This window comes from Pygocentrus nattereri, chromosome 6 (genome assembly GCF_015220715.1).
Source record: "Pygocentrus nattereri isolate fPygNat1 chromosome 6, fPygNat1.pri, whole genome shotgun sequence".
Classification (NCBI taxonomy): Eukaryota; Metazoa; Chordata; class Actinopteri; order Characiformes; family Serrasalmidae; genus Pygocentrus; species Pygocentrus nattereri.
Genome location: NC_051216.1, coordinates 18,218,855 through 18,240,900, shown reverse-complemented (window position 1 = coordinate 18,240,900; position 22,046 = coordinate 18,218,855). Strand labels below are relative to the sequence as shown.

General features: G+C 41.1%; 1 protein-coding gene across 2 annotated transcripts in view; it reads right to left on the bottom strand.

Annotated features, from left to right (window-relative positions):
* nrp2b (neuropilin 2b) overlaps window positions 1–22,046 on the bottom strand; it is a 97,100-nt gene that overhangs the window by 30,437 nt on the left and 44,617 nt on the right. For both annotated transcript variants that reach the window (XM_017691690.1, XM_017691691.2), the window contains exons 8-10: window positions 6,213–6,357; window positions 3,775–4,124; window positions 2,505–2,649 (exon numbers count right to left, since the gene is read on the bottom strand). In XM_017691690.1, the coding sequence (XP_017547179.1) occupies window positions 2,505–2,649; window positions 3,775–4,124; window positions 6,213–6,357 (640 nt within the window). The remainder of the gene's footprint in view (window positions 1–2,504; window positions 2,650–3,774; window positions 4,125–6,212; window positions 6,358–22,046) is intronic.

Genomic DNA, 22,046 nt, shown 5'->3' with positions numbered 1-22,046 from the left:
ACTGAGTGTGGTCCCACCCTGCGTCCATCTTAGTGTCCATTTCATCTTTTTTCCTTCCTGGCTCCTGCAGGCAAGTTCAACCTCAACAAAACAATGGCTCCGTCATGCAAGAGTGGTGAATTTGCTGTGCTAAGAGGCGTTCTGACACTAAAGCTGGCTCTTTGTCATTTCTGTTGGCAAACTAAGTTTTTAAAGTGAATGAAAACATGAATTCTCTTCCCTCTATTCTCAAATAATGGAAGCTACTAAGAATTCGGCAAACTGCATCATCACACATTCTTTAAACAGCATAGAGTTGTTAAGTAATCTTAAACAGATTTGCTTTTGTGGTTTCTACTCTAACTACTCAAACAGACTGCTACTCCACAGGAAGGAATACACAGATAACATCACCACATTACAAAATGCAATTATGTGGTATTTTAGGTTAAATTTAAAACTGGAGTTGATTATCTAGTCCAACATTTTCTCCTGATATCAGCTCATTATAAATACCCATCAATACTGATATATCTCTATTTATCACAGTGACAGAAACAATATTAAGGGGAAAACTTTAAATATGAACTATCACCTGACTGTTGCTTTAAGAATGAGTAAAGAGGTGGATGCTTGTAGACGAACAAGGCAGATATTCAGTGTTTCAAAGGCCTAATTGTTGTATGCAAAATACAACACCCTGGTCAAATTACATGCTTTGTTGATTTTCTAAGTGAAAATAAGTTAATACATCCTCCTCATGGACCAAACTTAAATATGACATTTTTCTACAAATGTTAGTGCAAAATATCCATTTATTTGCTAAGTTTAATGTAAACAAATCCATTTAAATGTGCCATTTCTTTCGCACAGTCCACATTTTATATTTCTTTCTCCCAACATGTTAAATTCAGCAAACAGTAATTATGCATGTACAGACATGCACTCTTTGCGTGTGTGTGTGTGTGTGTGTGTGTGTGTGTGTGTGTGTGTGTGTGTGTGTGTGTGTGTGGTGAGGTAAGGCCTGGGTGTGTAGGCTCAGGCTCAACCCCCGTGTCTCACACATCTGGTGCACAGACAGCCCTGCACAGCTTTATTAAACACTCAATCAGTCACTCTGCTGCTTCTACAAACACTATACACTCTACACCGCATCTCTCACTCAAACTCTCTCTCCTCTACACTGGACACTACAATCACCTGTACCTATAACACACTACACACCCTGAACAAGAGCTTTTAACTCCCTCCGTTCTCTTTTCTAACATGTGATTACATTTAACATGTATGTGAATTCTTCCACAGTTCCACAATCCCTGCTATACTACCTGTCTTTATAGATTAGTGGTCTCCAATTCCAGTCCCAGGGACCAACTGCCCTTCAAGGTTTCAGGTATTCCCTGCCCCAACAAACCTGGTCCAGCTTATCAGCTAATTATCAACCACTCCATGAGTTGGATCAGGAGTACTGGGGGCAGAGAGTACCTAAAGCTGTACAGGGCAGTTGGTCTACAAGGCTGTAGTTGAAAACCACAGCAGATGATTTAAAAACCACTGCCTTCCATGTCTTGGTGCTTTGAGATCTACCAGAACATCTGATGAAAGGAAATTGTATCCTTGGAATTAGATTTGGAATAGACTGGTAGCTGGGTCACACTAGCCAGTTTGCCTGATCAGCTTGTCCTGAAATAAGCTCCCCGTAGAGAGTAGTGAGAACTTTAGCTAAGATGCATCCAATGCTTGCTTCAAATGCATATTAAGGAGAATGAAGTGGTCAGAGGTATGCCAGATTCATTCAAGAAAGTTAATGAAAGACATCCAACACCTTTTAAGCTTAAGGTTACTGATTTCTAAGTGAGGCCTACTTGCATTCCCACCTATTTTTTATTTATTTTAACATGCCTTTTGTGACTATGATTTGGTAGAAGGGGAGCTAATTTTACAGTAGTGACTATACAAATTCAGGCGATATTAAATCCCTTACCCTGCTATACCACTTGCCTTCATATGCCAGCAGCCTCCACCCTCCCACATCCCTCACATGATATCTGCAGCTCTACATCTTTCTCTTTGCTTCACTGATAAATCTCTGCTAAAGCTGGACACTGCCCCAGGCTTCCACCCCCGACAGCATCGCCAGCGTACTTCTGGCAGTGATGCAGACACAGAGGCAGGGCGACAGGCTGTCGATGGCAGCCCCAGGCTTCGGCTTTATGGAGACTGGGCAGTCCCTCGGGGAGCACATACCTGTCCTAGCCACTGCTCATCACACTGCGACAGGTGCCACATTCAGCATGGCAGAGGAGGAAGAGGAGGGGAGATGAAGGAGAACAGGGAGAGGAGAGCGCAGACTTATGGGGCAAAAGCTTAGAGGCCTACTTCACAACTATTTCAGGACTAAATCAGAGCACAACTGTGGCCCCTCACTGTATGCAAATAATGGAGCCATATTTGGAAGCTATGGATGAGATCTAGAAACAGAGGAAGATGCTGATGTGTAAATGTTGCATGGTGCATACTCTAACCTGGCAAGTCACAGCCTAGTATCTCCAGCCTCATTCCAATGCCAGCAGGTGACCACCTCTCTGGATACACCCGGATAAACTGGGTCACAACCTCATCGAAGCGACGGATCTCTGGAGTGTCATAGTGTGTGTTTCCTTCGAAAATCTGCAAAGAAGTGACGACACATGCTTTAACACCCAGAGAGACAGATAGAGAAAGAAGGAGAGAGAGGGGGAGAGAAAGACATATGTGGGGATTTTCTCCAGGTTTACGAGCCTCCAGTGGCCTGAGGAGGGAGTTCTGTTAGGAAAGTTTTAATTAACAGAGCTGTAAATGATTTCGCTGGAATGTTATCAACGTCGGCAGTATAATTGAATTCTGCTCTCAGAACAGACAGTGAAAAAAGATGGTGAAGGTTAAAGGGAAGTGCTGAGTCGCTAAGAGGAATAAACACAAATTAAATGACTGAGTTCTCACTATTGATTCAGAAATGGAGAATACAGGAAACTGTTAGGTAACTTACAGTTAAATTTCACATTATGTTAATAAATTGATCCAGTAATGACTACATTCTCAAAATGAAGACAAGCTTTTTTGCTATTTTAATGTGGGTGCGGTGCTAAAACTCTGGTAAAGAATGTGATTATCCTTTAATGGTCTAGAGTTATTACTTTTGTTTAGCTGCCCTATTTATCAGCGCATGTTTGTATATGCAATGAATCACATTTACACTCTATTTACATTCTGTATTGACAGACTGCTGTCTGAACTTCCAAAATCTCTCTGAATTCTTTGTTTTGATATTAAATAATTACACAACAAAAATGTAAAAGATCACACCATTAACTTAAGTGATACTTTTTTAATCCCACAACTGGGCAAATTCCACCTCCGCATTTAACCCATCCGTGAAGTGAAACACCACATACACACTAGTGAACACACACACTAGGGGGCAGTGAGCACACTTGCCTGGAGCGGTGGGCAGCCCATTCCACGGCCCTGGGAGCAATTGTGGGTTAGGTGTCTTGCTCAAGGACACCTCAGTCATGGACTGTCAGTGCTGGGGATTGAACTGGCAACCTTCCGGTCACAGAGCCAGAACCTCCAGCCCATGACTGATATTTTATTAATCAAATAAAATATCACCTCTCCTACTTCTGAACACAAATGTGCTGACATCAGAATGCATAAATTCTGCTCTTTCAATCAAAGTTCTCTGCCTGGTTCAGTGAAACAATCCAAGAGTGAGGAATAATTCAACAAAACATAAGTAGAGGACTGTCTGACCTTGGGCAGGCCAGTCTTGGGATCCAGAAAGAAGCTCCAGTCTTTGCCGTTCATGCTGTGCGCTAGCCGGTACTTTCTAACAAAGGCACGACTTTCGGCGCTGTTGCTGCCATCCACTCCACGAGCGCCCTGTGTGATGATGCCTCTCACGGTCTTGGGGACACCCAGGTCCACCTGTAGCCATTCTTCACCAGCTACAGGCTGCGTGGGGCTGGGGAACCATCCAGAGCGGCTGGCTACCAGACGGGCCGCACCTGTGGACCCGTGGATGTCCCTCATGGAGGAGGCCGTAATCTGGGAGTCTGGCAGAAGGCCTGAGAGCATGCCCTGCATCTCTGAACATGGGGCATCTGAACAGAGAACAGAGAGAGAGAGAGGGAGAAGACGTGAGTGATAGGCAGGAAGAGGAGGATTGACAGTTTAAGGCTAGCGGGATCAATGTTTTATGCTGTTATGTCATAGGAGCAGCCCGAGGTGTAAATAATAAATAAACAGAAGCTGTTACAAAAGCATCTTTGAATGTGCATGGGTGAGTATGTACAGAAAACGTGCATGCCTGTGAGTGGGAGCATGTGTGTGGGGGTGCTTTTTTTTTTTTTATCAGTGATTGTTATGTGTCCAGGTGTCATGGGGATCATCCCAAAAGAGAGATGACTCTGCTTGAAAGCAACTAGAGAACATTGCACTTCGCCAACTCCTACTCCATCACTGCTATTCTTTCTCTGCACACATCCACAGCCATGGGGGTGTAGAAACACAGATATTTCCAGAAATAAATGATTGATTGTGCCCTGTGGCTTTAAAACGGTACAGAGTAAAATAAAGAGTGAATCTGTCCTAGAGCATCTCCGCTGTATTACACCCAGAGGTCCACCCACACTTAGAAAGACAAAAAAGCAATAAAACTTTGATTGAGGCTAATGCCAGGACTTTGAGTGACTGCTTCATGAGTATCTTTATGGGCTTGGCACAGCAAGCTCAGTCCAAGATGGGCATTAGTTCTCCATAAGCCAGAGAGGAGAGGGCAGTTACTCGTTCCTCTGAAAGCTGGCCGTTCTGGGCCAGCTGCCCGCAGGGGATGGCCCTCCAGGACCACAGCAGGGCTAATATGACGGCAAGTGTCATGTTTATGTGTCATTTGTGTCAGTGCTGAAAAAGGCCCCGTCCCTAAAAGCGCATTTGTCCTGCTCACTGTCGACAAAAATAGGAGCGAATCGCTGCTTAACGCAATAATCATTTACTGTGATGGAGATCAGCGATAGCACCAGCGCAAAAACAGCCCACCTCTCATCTGCTGCAGGGGAAACAAACAGAATTAGGGTCCTCTAATCTCCATCTCCATAAATAGCCAAACTCAATTACGCGTCCTGAATAGAGCAGATAAATGCAGTGTTGAGTTTGGGTGACAGAGACAGTACCTAGGTTCAGAACAGCATTCATCATCGACTGTATACCAGATGTTGGACAAACAGTTCTATGATTTAAAATAACAAAGGAACTACATAATGGAAATACAAATAATGTGGATGGCACTAATATCAGCATGATAATCAGCATTCCCACTCTTTCTAGGAAATCATCTTCCAGGACAGTTTCAGGACAATTTCCACGACTTGTACACATGACATCATTTGATTACGAATTCTACCAGGTGTTCTGACACAGCATTCATGTGTCTGTCCACATATGACTTGGAATCTTTCCAAACTACAACAGATATGAATGGACACCTAAACTGGAAATTAGCAGTTAAAATATGCTAAAATATCGAACTGTGGTGGTGTAAGAGCCAAACTTTACACTTTTCCAGGACTTTCTTAATATTTTCATGACTTTTTCCAGGACGTGTGGAACCTTGATAATGGATCCATACTGGTTATATTACAACTGATCAAATCAAGATTTTGTTTATACAATTGTGTTCTGTTTACACATCTCTCATAAAGAGACATTATCCACTTGTGTCAATGAAACACATTTTCTAAAGATGAGTTGTTTAAATGTCTGTATCTATTCTAAAGTGCAAAACCAGCCTAGCAGCCATATGTACTAACTGTATTGCCAGTTTGTCAACTTCCACTGAGGAAAGCCACCTTTCATCAAAACACAATTAATCTAGTCACACATAAAATGTGAGCGTCCAGTCCTGTGAGTCCAGTACTCACTTTTAACAGTGCATTCAAATCTTAAAGACCACAAAATGCTCATTTAAAAAAACACTCAAGTACAGCAGTACACTAAAATGAAGTGATTTTACTGTAACAATTTAAAGTAACTGTCAGAACAGCACATTTTTATCTATATAGGACTGGCTTTACTCTCTACAACAATACAAATACCAGATTGGGACCCAGCATTGGCCAATGCTCAACATTAAATGGCTCATATCAGGATACCTCACTGAAGACCCTCTAGTATTGTGTTTGGGTTTTACTCACCTGTAATCTGACAGCCATAGAGCTCAAAGCGCAGAGCAATGCCATTCTTCCATGTCTGGGGCCTAATTCGGACAAAGCGGGCGAGGACAGGCTGAGGGATACGGTTCAGCACCACCTCTGACGGGTCTGTGTTGGCAAGAAAAACCTGCAGAGAGAAGGCAGATTGAAAAAGATTAGAAAAGAAGGCCAGAGAATTAATGTCACACTAGTTTCCTGCAACATCAATGTTTCACCATCACAAATAAACATATGCTTTCATACGCGCAGTGACGTAATCATGAGGTCTTTACTGTGGTCAAGAGAGATCATCTCTTTAATCACTTTATAAACAGATACACACACACTCCCTCACCACTGTACATAAACGCAGTTGATTCATCAGGCTCCAGGGTCTGGATGGATGAGAGTGTTTGGAGACAGACAGAAGGGCATGTAAGAGTGTGTGAACGTGCTTGTGCGCAAATGGGTTTAAAGTAGAACACAGAGTGTCACGAAGTCTACAGTAATTCGCAGTCTCATATAAACAAAAACCAGCCCACATATTTCAGTATTTTATTCTATGCTTCTAAATGTGTGCCTCTAGTTATTTTCTACAGTTTTAATAGTTTTCTGTTTAGATCTCTGCAAGGGCCTGATATTGTGGTCCTAACTTGAATGTTGTCTAACAAAATTCTGCCTGAACTCGACCTGATCTGACCTGCATCACCAAGTTTTAAATCTAACTTGAGACAAGCTCAGGAAAATGACAACCGTGGCAATAGCAACAATGCAAACCATCATTAGATCACTGATAAATAAACTGAAAAAGACATAACCTTATTAACAGCTATCCAATCTTAATTCCAAAATTCCAAATTAACAAATTAAATCCTCTCACTAAACTGTTGCTTCAATATTTTCTATGCTGCACTCTTAAAAGTGTTTCTTCAAGGTTTACTCAGTAAGGGCAATGACTATATATATAACTGTGAACTCTCAAAAACCATTTTAAATGTTTTCATTTATATTAGTGTGTTATATAAATGTTAACATTTGTATAAGTGAATTTACTGCATTCATATGTTTTTTATTGTGGCTGTTGTGCAAAATTTTTTGATATCATAAAGGCTGCAGCACTGTCCGTTTTATCTCAGCATGGCTGTCTTTGTGGGGAGGTATGAACTGTTCTCAGGGGTTCTCAGCCCTCATCACTTACTAGCAGTTCAATACAGTAACCACATTTCACATGCAAAGAGCCTAGTTAATCTGATGACAGAGTTACAGGAAAAAAAAACTTTTCATTAAAGACTGTGGGGTGGGGCAATATCAGGTGATTTTGGGGGGTCCTGATGCGCTTTGGGGGAACATAGTTCAGCCAAACAGCTGTGTGAGCTAGCTCCACAGGTTTTACTTCAACTGTGAGCAACAGGAGACATTATGTTGACTGAGAAGCAGTGCCTCAGAACCTGTGCTGTTTTTGAATAGCTTACACTTTGACGGTTCATGAATTTGCAGGGCACCTTGCAAAGTGCACCTAGATGAACTTGGCATAGAGTGAAATGAACTGGCACCAGGAGCAAATATCCTTTATTTTATTCCTATGTCCTGTCCTAGTCAAATGAATTGGCATCACCCAGACTGGGACAAATACAAGCTCTTTCTGTGCTACTGCAATTTTCACAGACTGCCGCTCACTGAGCAGCTCATGTGTTTGAGGCAGTGGGTCCGGAGGTGGTGAGCAGAGACAAGATGACAAGTTCAGATAACATATCTCCATCTTCCCCGCCCTCTCTCTCTTTCTCTCTCTCTCTCTTCCTCCGTTCCTCACTCACTCGCTCTCTCCTCCGAAGTGTCAGGCTTTGTCAGGCTGTTCTCTGGAGAGAGCAGAGCGAAAGAAGAGAAGACGTGGACCGGGGTAAGTTCTGCTTCAGTGCGCACACACAAAGCCCCAGACCCTCAGGACTCGACCCACCTCAGGATCCAGTGACACTGGGGCCAGCTGGCCTGGGACCAGCATGGGTCAGGACTGGCTGTGTTTGTGTAGGCAGCAGAGAAGGCAAGATGAAGCAACACAGCAAGAGGAGGCGGAGAAAGAGGAAAAACGAGGCGCTCAATCTTTGACATTTGGCGCGAACTCACAATGCATCATCAAACTAAAGAAAACCAAAAGCCTGGAGTCATTAATCATGCTTTAGATGGGTGGTTAAAAGTCATTTAAGGCAGAAAAAGAGAGAGAGAGAGAAAGAGAGAGAAAGAGAGAGAGAAAGACTCTGTGGTAAGAAGTAAAGAAAAGAGCATGAGAGAGAAATAGAGAGAGAAAAAAGGAGAGAGAACAAGAAATGGAGAGAAGAAAGAGAATGAATGAGGAAAAGAACAGAAAGGGCCTGAGAGTGAGAGAGAGCGAGAAAACTTGCTGTAGGTTTGGTGCTTCTGTACAACAGACTACATCACCTCCTTTTCCCTCACTCTCACTCACTAAATGTGAGTGCAGACAGAGTGTGACAGCGAGCAGCTGTCAGAAGGAGAGGACACACACATGCACACACACAGGAGTGTTTTTGTTTAATGACATTGTGAGTGAGAGTGTGTGCGACCTTTCCCCTCGTCTACATGTAAAGATTTTTACCACAGCTCAGCGTGAGAGTGTGTGTGTACGGTCCAAGGGCAGACGGTATGTAATATATCACTCTGAAGTGTGTGGGAGAGCACAGCTTCTCACATTCCAGTGACATAACCTCACATACACCCAGCACGGTCAGAAAACACACACTCATCACACTCTCGTCATGGAGTGTGTGAAATGCGGAGGTCTGCTCTGCACAGAACTTCAATGGGCACCTTCATGGTCACGGCACATGTAAATACACTCAGACAGGCAATATCATAAAATTACTGCGGTACACACACAGCGCATGCTATTATCACGATCTCCAACACAAAGAGAAACGTACACACTCACACAGTCACTCAGGTAGTATTGCTGTCTTTGTAAGGCCTTGTTTAGATTGTGTAGTATGGCATATCATTGCAAAACTCTCAAAAAATTAAGATGAAGAAAATGGCTGTTGAAGTCCCCCAGAAACCAAAATGTACTTTTTTACCTTGTGAGCTCATGTCCCTGTTTATATTAAGCACAATTAATCATATTGTACACCATTTAAAATGCCAAAAGTCTTGTTGCCTGAAAAACTGATTTTAAATAGTAATGTTATTATTAAAGAAACATCACGCTACATATATAATTTTTACCTATTAGCAACTGCACCGATCAACATGAGAAATGCTCTGAAATGTGTTGTGATTTCTGATTCAAACTGATGTTAACTTAATTGATGTTAATTTAATTGAATATAAAGAGTGTTTTACAAGTCATTTTGGAATTTTAATTGCTCTACAATTGATGAAAGAGAATATAAGGAAAACACAGAGGGCAGAGAATGTAAAAGGCAAAGACACTGATCTTGTTTTTCCAAAAAAAAAAAAGTTGTATTTTAATAAATGAAATAAAGATGCCAGCACCAGACACATGCCCTCATCTATGCACATATGGTATTAGACACAAAGTGTGCATTAAAATGAGCAGAAGTTTGTTCTCTGCAGAGGGTGTGTTCACTTATTTTTACTTCTAACATCAACAAAACATGTATTTTGACCTTGGGTGTTCAAACTTTTGACCATGTCATCACCACTGTGCTTCTTTACTTCCAGTCTAGGCCGCTTCCACACCCCCCACTCTGAATGGCCGAAACGTTTTTAATCTAAACCAGTAGGAAAGCCCTGGTGCAAACTGGGAAAACTCTGGGGCTTTTCATCTGCACACTCTGGGATTTAAACACAAGACCCTCCGGCCACTGTGGTCCAAGTTAAAAGCACAAAGCTCAGTAACTGAGTTTTAACCACTGAGATGCTGAAAGGAGGAAAAATATACTGAAAGGCTGGAAAAGGCGTAACAGGATTGGGAAGTTCAATTATTGGCAGTGCCCAAGGGACAAACTGGTCAAAATGAGACTGAAGAGCAGTGATTTCCCTCAGGTCTTGCAGGCTGCACAGCTTGTATGTCTGTGTGTCCTCATGTGTGCGTGTATGTGTGTGTCAGAGGAGTTTGAGACTAAAGCCCCAGCATTAGCTGATATCCATGAAAAGGCACTGGGTCAAACCTCAGCTGCATACAGCAGGGCCTATTATTACTGTCATAGGAAGATCCATTTATTTATTTATTGTTTTGCAACAAATATTTAAGAGAAAATTATACAGAATCCTCAACTAATTAATTAGCAATTTTTAAGTATATACTGTGTCACTCTTTGCCTTTTGCCATCCATTCTTTTTTTTAAGAATCTTGCTTTCAGTGTTTTTTAAAAGAAATCTGCAGGGATATTTTTTCCACAGCTCAAAAGTTCAGTCTAAGACGCTTCTCACAATCCAAGTAATCTCAAACACATTCAATGATGATAAGGTCTGGATTCAGGGGTGGTTGGTCCATTGTTCTGAATGTTCTTCTCCTTCTCCTAGAAAGTTGCCATATATATAAATATATATATATATATATATATATATATATATATATATATATATATATATATATATATATATATATATATAATAGAAAGCTGTACACATCCCTGTATACAGTCACACATACACACTCTTTCTGCCTTCTCACATACATACACTAAAGCCCAGACACTCACACACCTGGCCCTGCTCTCTTTGAACCTGCTTGCTCCCAGACTGCTGTTGTGCTGACAGACACACAGGTGCTGGTAATGACACACTGCCACAAGCTGAAACAGGAGAGCTGCTGTCAACCTTGCTATGAGCCGCCCACCGTCGACTGATACAAGGCCACCCTCTCTCTCCTACTCTCTCTATTACTCACTCTCTCACTCTCACGGTCACTCTCTTTCCCATGATCTCTCTCGCTCATTTTCTACTCCCTGCCTCTTCTTTTTCATTTGCCTCACTTGCTCTATCCCTCCCATCCATCTTTCTCCTTCTTTCACAAAGAACGCCGGCTTTGCAGTGGCTGTCACTCACGCACTTCCTAAGCATAAGCATCAGAGCTATAACAAATGGCTGCAGCACATCACTGTGACATTTGAAGGCTTCTGCTAAATTGCAACCATGCATTAGCATACACGGCAAGAATGGGATTCCTATCAAGTAGTATTTCAAAAGGGGAGAAGTGTGACTCCAACATTGAAGAGTAGAGGATTAGACTCTACACCCTGAAAGCAACTTGAAAAAGTAGCTAGCTACTCTAAAAAAATAAAGATGCCAAAAATCTTTTACTGGACTGATTCACAGAAGAACCAGTTTTGGTTTCCCAAGGAAGTCTCAAGTGAGTTCTTTAAAAAAACTAAAAAAAAGATTCTTTAAGGAACCAAGAGTGGTTCTTTAATGGCATTGCTCTATAAACAAAATAGGCAACTTAATTACCCTGAAATTCCAAAAGGTGCTCTTTGGAGCGATGCCATAGGAGAACTAGTGTTGGTTTCCTAGAGAGAGAAAGAAGTAAAATTAAATGAAGTTCTTTAAACTAGTACTTTATACCCCTTCATATTTATAACCTGTACATTCCTGTTTATAACCTGTATAACCCCCTTCATGTCTATACCCCCTCATATTTTTAACCTGTATATACTATACTTACTGTACATTGTAACATACATATTTATATTTCTGCTAAGCACTTCTGTACGGATGCAAACTGCATTTTGTTGCTTTGTACCTGCACCATACGCAATGACAATAAAGTTGAATTCTATTCTATTCTATTCTAAAGAACCATCCACTAAAATATTCTTTTAGGGAACAAAATTGGTTCTCTAACTGCACTTCTTCCAAGAACCCTTTTTGTCGCCAGTCTTTTTTGAGTTTCTTTTTTCCATTTGAAAATACAGAGTAATTTACATGCATGTTTCAGGCCTGATATTAACAGTATCTTACCTAAAGCAAGCAGGAAGGTTAAATAATAACACTGTAATTATACTGTCACAAAAAATAAATAATGGTTCCAAAACCATTAGGCACAATGCACAATAAGAACCAGGAGACAATTTTGGTTCCCTATAAACTTTCAAAGTACTTGGTACATGAGATGTATGAGTGTGAAGAACCTTTGTAAAACTTCCACATAGTGTAAAGGTTATATTGAAGGAGAAACTCTTAAACTGAAAAAGAACCTTTACAATGTGTGTAGCGATTTCTCAGAACTTTAAAAAGGATCTTCACCCACACTTCACTGTTTCAAACACAGCTCTTTAGGGAAAAGTTCTACTACGGCATTGCTCACAGAACTCTTTATGGCAGCTTTATTTTTAAAGCAAGACTATGCAAGTTTTGGGGATTAGAGACATCTCTGGTGGAAATATGTAATTACATATAATTGAGTGATGCCACAGGTGAACCAGTTTTGGTTTCCCTAATAAGTTTCAACTGAGTGATTTCAACTTACATTAATAAAAACTCTGTATTAAAAGATTCTTTAGGGAACAAAGAGTGGTCTGCTAAAGCATTGTAATTATACATGCAACACATGTAAGACCACTTGTAACAGCAGCTTTTCATTGCATTCCCTTCCCCAAATGGATGAATCTGATTATTGTGAGCATACTGATATAATATGAATTGAGAGAACTCAGTGAAGTAGATATCTTCTGAGGAAATAAGTGAATAATCTACTGTTGTCATCATATCGTCATCAGTATAATGTTGAGCCAGACCTTTGTTTTGAGCCTGTGCATGTAATGTTAATATGTAAACATATATGGCATGGTCTAAAACCATATTTTGCCATACATAGCATTTTGTCACTGTGGTCCCCTAGAAATGAAACATTATTACAACATATTATTATTATTATTATTATTATCTCACAAAAATAAAGCTGTTTAAAACTTCTTTTCCAAGCTGAGTTATAGCAGACAGCAGACTAAAGTGAGTGTGTTGTAGTTGTGTAGTCAAGGCTAATCAAAAGCAAAGAAGGAAACAGGAGGAGCTACAAGCCGCTTGCTTGCTACAACACACACAAACCACTGCTGCTGCTGCTGTTCAGCCAGTGGGGGGGGGGGGGGTAAGGAGGGCAGAGGAAATCAGCATGTACAAGAACACACACCAACACACTGTGAACAGCGTGCACACACAAATGCTAAAAGTCTGTCTTACAGAGGTGGTGAGTGGCAATAGCCGAGGGCCATTTTCCTCCCTTTCTTTTTTTTTGTGTAAAAGCAGGCACTCATCTCATTTTCCCTCCTCCATCCCACCCTCTTTCAATCTCCCATTCTCTCTCTCTCCCTCTCTCATTCACTCGCCACGCCTGTGTGCCACCCCACACGCAGGTGAAAAATGTCTCTGGGTAGCGAGTGCTGCTCTTTAAGGCTGTGCAGGTTTATGCCGAGCTGATCTCATTACAGCAGGCCTGACTGCAGCTGCACCTTCAGGCTGATATACTGTACCTGACTCTGAAGGGCTGGGTGGGAGATTTACATAATAAAGAGGACAAATCACTCACAGCCTTCTAATCTAAGGCCTGAAACACAGTCATGCTAATAACCTTTTAAATCTAAAAGACAAGATGTTTTGTTTATGTCTATTTTGGATGAACCTATCTGCACCTGGAGTTTCAAAAATACATATACTAGAACCAGAATCATTTCAAACCTGGCAAGTGTGTACAATTTCTAGAATAAAAGCACTTTTGTGAGAAAGGGATATGGATAAAGGATATCGTTTCTGTTATCAGAACCTCAAAAGGTCCAAAAAATTGTATTTCCTTACAGCAAACACTAAAAACACTAGTAGCCTATACAATACATCCTTTGAACATTTTATGATGAACAGACCAACAGCAATGGTCCAGAAATGTTGTTCTATTACCTTATTAAGAATGTTTATACAGAATCCAAAACTATTTTTTACATTTCTGCACAATTTCATTGAGATGTAAATAAAGTCTTTCAGAGAGATATAATGTGAAATAGTTGACTGTAGAGAAATTCACTTATACGACTTATATTTTTTTTTTACAGTGGTGGTGATAAGAACCAGGGGCTCACAAATACAGCCATTTAACTTACTACCTAAAACCACCACTGAAACTTTACATCTTTACGTCTTCTAAGTTACTGTATGTATGTTGATAATGGCAAAACAGTGGTAAAATTTCCCCTTTTGGACTTTTTTATCTTAAAACATGTACTTCTCAACCAAAAATGAAATTGAATAGCTATTCCATAACCTGATCTCAAACCTAAAAACTAAAACAATCTCAGGCATCCTCAGCGTGTCCATAATCATTTCATATGATGCTTGCCTGTGAGGGAGGTTTTATATGCATTAAACTCTTCAGAGGTCTGGTTCTTATTAGAACTATGAACAGTTCTGACTCTTTAGTTTCTTCTGGATGGTACATTTCACATAAAACCACTCAGAAATCTTAAAGATTTTATCTTAAATCTGCACACATTTTGAGAAATGGTGGAATGCACCTATAAAAATGTATAAAAAATTGTGTCCTTCTTTTGTAAAGTTACCATTTTAGAGATATGAGGTTGTTATGACAGTGATGAGATCCTAAATGCAGAAAACAGTGCCCATTTTAACCCAGCTGAACTCTCTGATGGAGTTAATAATGTGTTTCGATATAAAGAGCATCTGTCTCTCTGGGTTCAGACAGATGGGCAGAACAGTGAGAGCGGTCGGAGGTAAACAGGCGTGTGAATAATTGAAAGAGGACGTCTGCCAGTACCAAAGTTGTGTCTCTTTTTTGCTCATCCCTGGCTAACCCCTCGGAGGATGATGGAGGGGTGAGAGTTTGCTGTCTTTGGGGAAACTCTGACAGACAGTGACTGAAGGGTTCACAATGGAAGCAAAGCAGCAGACCTACCAAGCACGGTGTGAGTGTGTGTGTGGTCTGCAGATCACTGGGTTATGGGCTATGTCTGGTGAGGACAATTTGAGGTGGGCTGCAGAGCACAGAAATTCCGATGTAAATTATTCACATGTCCGCCTTGTGTCTGGTGGCATGAGGGGCAAGATAAAATAGTAAAGACCCCCTATAGAGAAAGAGAGGTTCAGGGGGAGGAGAGAGAAGGAGACAGACAGACAGACAGACAGTCTTGCAGCTGCCTGTCGCCTCAGAATTGAAAATGACCTGATGAACAGAAACACTCGTTCTTGGACCACCTCTCTCCATTAACCCTTAAATGCAGTGATTAAATGGGTGTTTTCTTCATATTTCATGTTACAGTTGAGACTTTCCCTGTTTGTTCTCTAATAGAACAACTGATAGAGATGGCATATCAATAAGTATCAGAATCAGACTGATATGAGCAGAAAACTAAACAGATATCAGAGAGAAAAAAGATTAAATCTTCATCTTAAATGAAGCATATCAAGTAAAATAGCTCATTTTAAAATGAGGCAGTTTTTAAATAAGAAACTATCAGATTAGTATCTACCAACATTCAATGTTTCAATACTGGTATCTGTTGGAGAAAAGAAAAAGGGGTACCATGCTATCTATATCTTTATATAAGTGCCTAAACATTTGGATTAGCAGTCTAAGTCCTAAGATTAATAACTGCAAAAACACATCTAGAGTTCAAGAAGTTAAAGCAAACACAGATGAAGAATAAATCTACAGACAAACAGAGAGACTGGTGAAGTGACTTGAGTTGCAGAAAGAGCAAGAACAAGGAGTGAGGAGTGCTGAGGAGTGAAAGATACAGACAAACAGAGGTGGGAGGGTGTCATATTAAGGCTTGTGTGTAACTCATGGGACAAGTTGTGAGGGTTAAAGGGCTGCAAAACAGCCGAGTGGGAGGATTTGCAGAGGTGGAGGAAGAAGAGAACTGTTAGGGTTCCAAGCATCTGATCAAGCTGCTGATCTAACTCAGTATGGGACAAGCAGAGACACACCTGGGGGCTACACCAGGACTGAACCAGACTGCACACAGCTCTGCTTCCCTGTCTGCCCACTGCTGCTCTTTCATTCTCCCGTTCTGTTGCTCTCTGTCTTTGCCTTGGCACGCTGCCTTGCTGTTTCCCCTCAAACTGATGGCACCACTGGGAAATGCGGTCAGAACTCACAACTCTGCTCCAGCAATTACTCTCTATCACTATCTCTCTCAGTCTTTCACCATCTCCATGATTTTCTCCCTCACCCTCAATCTTTCTGTTCTCCCACAGCCTCACTCTCTTGCTCTCTTGTTCACATTTCCCTCAGTCAGTCTCTCACATTCTGTGTCTCATTCCTTCTCTTTCTTTTCTCCATCAATTTCTTCCTCTCTCCTCTTTGTCAGTCTCTCACTCTTCTCTCTTTTCTCTGTTAGTTGCTCTCACTCTTGATCTCTCAATCTTTTGCTCCCTTAGTCTCTCTCTCTCTCACCTACCACTCTCTCCTTTTCTTCCCTTACTCAACTTCTTCCTCTCTCTCCTTCCTCCATCAGCTTCAATCTCTTTTCTACTTAGTCATTTTCTTTCTCCCTCCTCCCTCAACCAGCTTCTCTCGCTCTCCTCCCTTCCTTCAGACAGCTTCTCACTCTCTCTCCTCCCTCTCTCTGTCACTCACTCCCTTTGTCACTCATTCTCTTATCTCCCTAAATCACTCTGTCTTCTCTTTCTTTCTTACTCTTTTCTACTACTCGGTGCTGCTTCAGATGAAGATGTTGACAGAGCAGGCTGGTTCCAGTTGGCTGGAGACCAGCGTGGACTCAGTAGGGGAGACAGAGAGGAAGAGAGAGCAAGTGAGCAAGCAAGTGCGTGAGCGAGCGAGAGAGAGAGAGAGCAAAATGAGAAGCAAACACTGCTAGGGATTTGATGATGTTTGTATACAGCAGATTTCATCAATCCTTTCTTCTTCCGCCGCTCCCTCTCTTCTCCTTCCTCTCTCACAAACAATCCCTATCCACTCTCTCTCTCTCTTGCTCTACTCTTCCATCCCTTCTATCTCTGTGTTCTGCTGTGTGATTTTATATCTGTAAACCTCTCTCTTTTTCTCCCTCTCCCCTCATCACCAATGGTTCTGGAGTCCCAGTCTTGCTCCTTGTTGGCCCTGTTGACTGCTGTGCTGTGTGACTTTGCAGAGAGAGGCTTACACTTTGCCATCTCCTGACTCACTGGACAGGGCTAAAGTGTAGTCTTGGATTATACTTTCCTTTCAATATAGAATTACCATTCAGAGTGCGAAGTTTCAAGAAATTTCATTTGTGTGTTTGTAAGTTGAAAAGTGATGCTTTACAATGATTTCAAACTAATGAAAGTGGTGTGTATTGACTTTTTCAGAAATGCCTTACATTCCTGCCCTGCATTTGTCATTTCCTGACATTAAAACATGGAAAATGTCCAAAGCACAATATCAAACCTCTTGTAACAACCATGCAATTGTATTACATATAAATTGCACAGCCAAACCATACCTCCAAGGATTAACACCATGTAATACAGTAAATACGCATACTCACTCTATTTGGTCCATAGAGACCACTTACTGTAGGCATGAGTGGCCCAGTATTTACTCACTTTGGTTAACACGGTTACCGGTTCATTCATTTTGTATGTATCATTATGCATTGTGCATTTTCCACTTGAAAATAATTGCTGTGATAATAAACTAGACTTTATCCCCTTCTGTACACTCGACTCTATGTGCTGACATCTCAGTGACTGTTTATTGCAGTTACCATTAAAATGTACATTAGACAGTTATTTAGTCCATATATTCACTGATTGTGGATTACAGTTGTCTGAGCAACTAAATCCTTTTGCAGACTGAAAAAAATCTGACTGTCTATGCAGTTTTAATTCTCTGCCTTTCTCTTAATTCCCAGTTTTCCTGGCAGAGTTGGGGGAATGGACTGGAGAAGAGGCTTTGTTTTTACCACATCACTATCTTACTAAAGCTGAATAGTAGCCAACTATGCCCTGTTAATGTTGTCTCAAACAGTGTCAGTATTTTGCACTGCAGTTATATCAAACATGGGGGAAAATGTATCTGTGCTCTGGGAAACCATTCACTCTATTATAAAATAAATACTAGCTCTTGCCCTGTACTGCAAATAAATTTTATTGCAAATGAAAACATTGTAAATGTAGGCAATGTATTTAATATTTGTCATCACTGGATTGCTGGTTTTTCAAGTGAAATTATCTTCTAGTATATAATTTTGCTCAAAGTGTCATTTCTTCAAACAAATTTCAATGCCAGCTCAGTGAGATAACTGAAATGACTACTTATTGTAAGTAATATGTCCAGAAAAGGCTGAATAATTATACAGTTCTTTAACAAATCCCATAATGATAACATGACATTGAAAATGCTTTAACTTCTATTATTTCCTCAGTTCTTCTCTCAGTCTACTGTGCTGTGGTATTACGAAGGTCAGGACATCATGCACTACAATGTCATTTGGGATTTGGCCTTACTCCTGCATTATCCATGCATTCCATGGGTAGTCAGGGATTGCTGGGAGATGGACAAAGCTGTCAGGTTTCAGCCTTCACCACAACCGTGATGGAATCTCCTCTGACGGTTCTGTGTGCAAGTCACAATCGCCTCGGGAACCTTTCGCATTAACACACAAAGCATATGCTCCAAACGGCCCATAGCCTTCTGCCTTAACAGCATATTAAACCCAATAACGCATCTACCAGACCCACATAATGATCTGGGACAGAGCAGAGTCTGAAGGAGCTGTCACACGGGTGTTAGGAAGCTTTGAGGAGGAAGCACAGCTCAACTGTAAATCAAACAAGGAGGAAAGACAAATGTTTGGCTTTAGTTCAGTAGTTTTTCTTTTTCTTGGTAGAGGGAGATTAAGACCTCTCATGTCTACATGCTTCCCATTGATCTGGAACAAAGTAACATTTGAAGAAATGTCATAAATTTTGACCTGTTCCTCCAGTGATGGCTTTATCAGACATACTGGCTCTTTTTCACAGTAGAGAAGGAGTGATTGGTCATCAGAGAACAAGAACATCACAGTTGAGAGATTGAGGTGTCAGTGTGTATGCACATGTTTTTTTTGTACATTATCAAAACATAAAAATTTTAATCTAAATTTGTAGGACAACCAGACAAAAAGGAGGGTTAACAATGCAAGGACCAATAAACTGATCCTGATTTGGTGTAATTTTTTTAAATGAAATGATAATGCATTTTTTAATTACTAAGCTTAAGATTTGGGTTAAATTTTGGGGTTAGCTTAGAACATTATTATTACAAATAGGTTATTCTATATATAATACAGATATGGCATATTACGTAAAGATGATTACATGTATATAATAAATATGGGACACATTGTATACAGGCATATCAGGCATATCATATATGTAGGTAATTATACAGGTTATTACATATATAATACACACAGGACATGTAACATATATGTAATACATAAGGGGTGTATTGTCACAAGTAGATAACCACATGTACATGATACATATAGGACATATTATGTATACGTAATTAAACAGATACAATACATAAGTCACAACATTGCATAAAAAGCAAGCCTTTGTGTGTGCGTGTGTGTGTACTTCTGCGTGTAAGAGCCATGTCTTGATCTGAGAGTACAGATCTCTGCAGCATGTTAAACTGCCTATCCTTTTCAGGGACACAGTATGAACCTGTGATTGGGGGCAGAATGAGGAGTGTGTGTGTTCTTATCAGAGCTGATTTAACTTTGGCTGAATGCGGCTGAACAGGTAATTTGGTGGAGGACAGAGGGAGAGAGTAAGGTCATCTCTGCTGAACTGCCATAGAGACTGAGACAGCTCGAAGAGCCATTAAGCACCACAATGCTGATACCCCACTTTCAGCAATACACATACACACACACAAGACCAAGCACAAGCATGCTGACATGCCATGGTGCCTCTCTTCAGCTGTTGTACCCATCAGATTCAAACACTCACTCCAGCTCTCTCTGTGAGTCTGTTTCTGTGTACTGGATCAGATGGACACCACCCTGGTCAATGCAGTCTAGAGGTGCATTCTAATGCCGCCTTTTTAAACACAAAGCATGCCATGTCTTGTGTCCAAAAATAATCAGGCCATATTTTAAGGGTGTGAATTAATGCAAGTGATTGACAAACAGATAAACATAAAAAAGAGATTTGAAAGGTGAGATACACAACAACATTTTGAAACTTACAAAAAACTAATTAAAAACACTTTCAGTAGTGTTAATCTTTGAGGTGAGTATTGCACAGCTCTGGATGTTCAGCCAAAATTAGCTCTTCCTCTATTGATGACTAAAGAGAAGCCATCCTCGGTCCTGATTGGTCACCTGTGATGACGTCTGCCACTTTTTCATGGTGTCAGGCAGAAAATAAAGCTCTCCAACTAGCCTCATCTCTTCGATTCACCGATTCCTGCTCTACCCACAAATGTGACCTTCCACATAAAAATAGTTAAGGATTTGAACTGTACAGACACTCTATTGCATGAATATATACACTACATAGATGCTACAATACTTTGATTCAGCTTGTGAGAATCGATTTGACTGATTTTTTTTAAAGAATTAGCTCAAAAGATTGATTCATTCATGGCAAGAGGCTGCTCCAGTAAGACACTAGGCAAAGGGAAACCAGCCTCCAAGTGCACCCGACACCTCGGAACACATTAACAGCCTCTGACACCCTCCATTCATCTCTAGCCTCTTTGTCTGTGCACTAGTGTGGGAGAACATGTCTATCATTGAGCGCATGTCTGTATCGTTTTCAGGACAGACACATTATTTTATGTTAATCCAAATTATAGTATTTTGAATAATAAAAATATAAAAACTACTGAAAGCATGCAGACAGAAAATGTATCTGCAGGGGCTGTGGCAGCATGTGTCTCTCTACACAGCATGCCAACATAAATATACATATCTTCCAGGCTTATGCATAAATAGTGGGTTATCACTCCCTAAATAGCGGCTGATTGGTCATGCCTGCTATACAGTGTCTGCCACAGAGACGCAGTGCCATTTCTTAATAAAGCTTAACCACGCTGAAACGTAAGCTGGGTAAACACACAGAGCACATGGTGATGGGACAGAGTGCAGAGATTTACTGGCTGATTAAAGTAGGGTCTGCAGCAGCAGGGGGTTCAGGCTAAAGGCCCTAATGCCAGTTGGTGGGGTCAGAACAAGAGCTTTCCCGAGTTGTCACCACTGCTGTTTATTTCATCCTACAAGTCATCACCACCCCTCTCAAAACAAATTCTACAGCAGACCAATCTGGTCAAAACAGGATTTTCAGGGGTTTTGAAGTAATAAAAAAGATCATGGGGCTGTGACACCTGACAGAACAATCAACTTGCTCCTTTCACTTAACGCGCACAGCTCTTAGGCCAAGATATGCTAGCTCAGTCCGCAGAAGCTCTTGTCGACTCCATTATCTGTCTCTGCTCACTCTCTAATTCTTTCTCTCTTTTAACCCCATCTTCCGTGTACCCCATCCCCCTCCCTGATGTCTTCACATCTGCCTGCCTGCTCACTCCATCAGTCCAGTCCAGGCTGAGTGCAGAAGGCTTGTGGGAAACAGAGTCCTTTGGGGAAGGCTGTGTGGTTACTTTCCCTTCTCCAGTTTCTGCTCTCAGCCTGAGAATGGGGAGCCCATGAGGGCCAGAAGTGAACTCTATTAGCCTGCTAACCTGAAGCAACTACTCTGTAGGAGGGAGACACAGCGTCAGTCAAGAAGAACACACGCATATGGCTGCTGGCTCAGGGGCACACACAAGAGAGCAGAGGAAAGCAGTGAGCTAGCAGCCTCTCCTGCTCAGCCTTTTTTTCTTCTTCTCCCCTCCTTGCACAGGCTAACAACTATATTAGGGCCCTCACTGCAGGTCTCATGAAT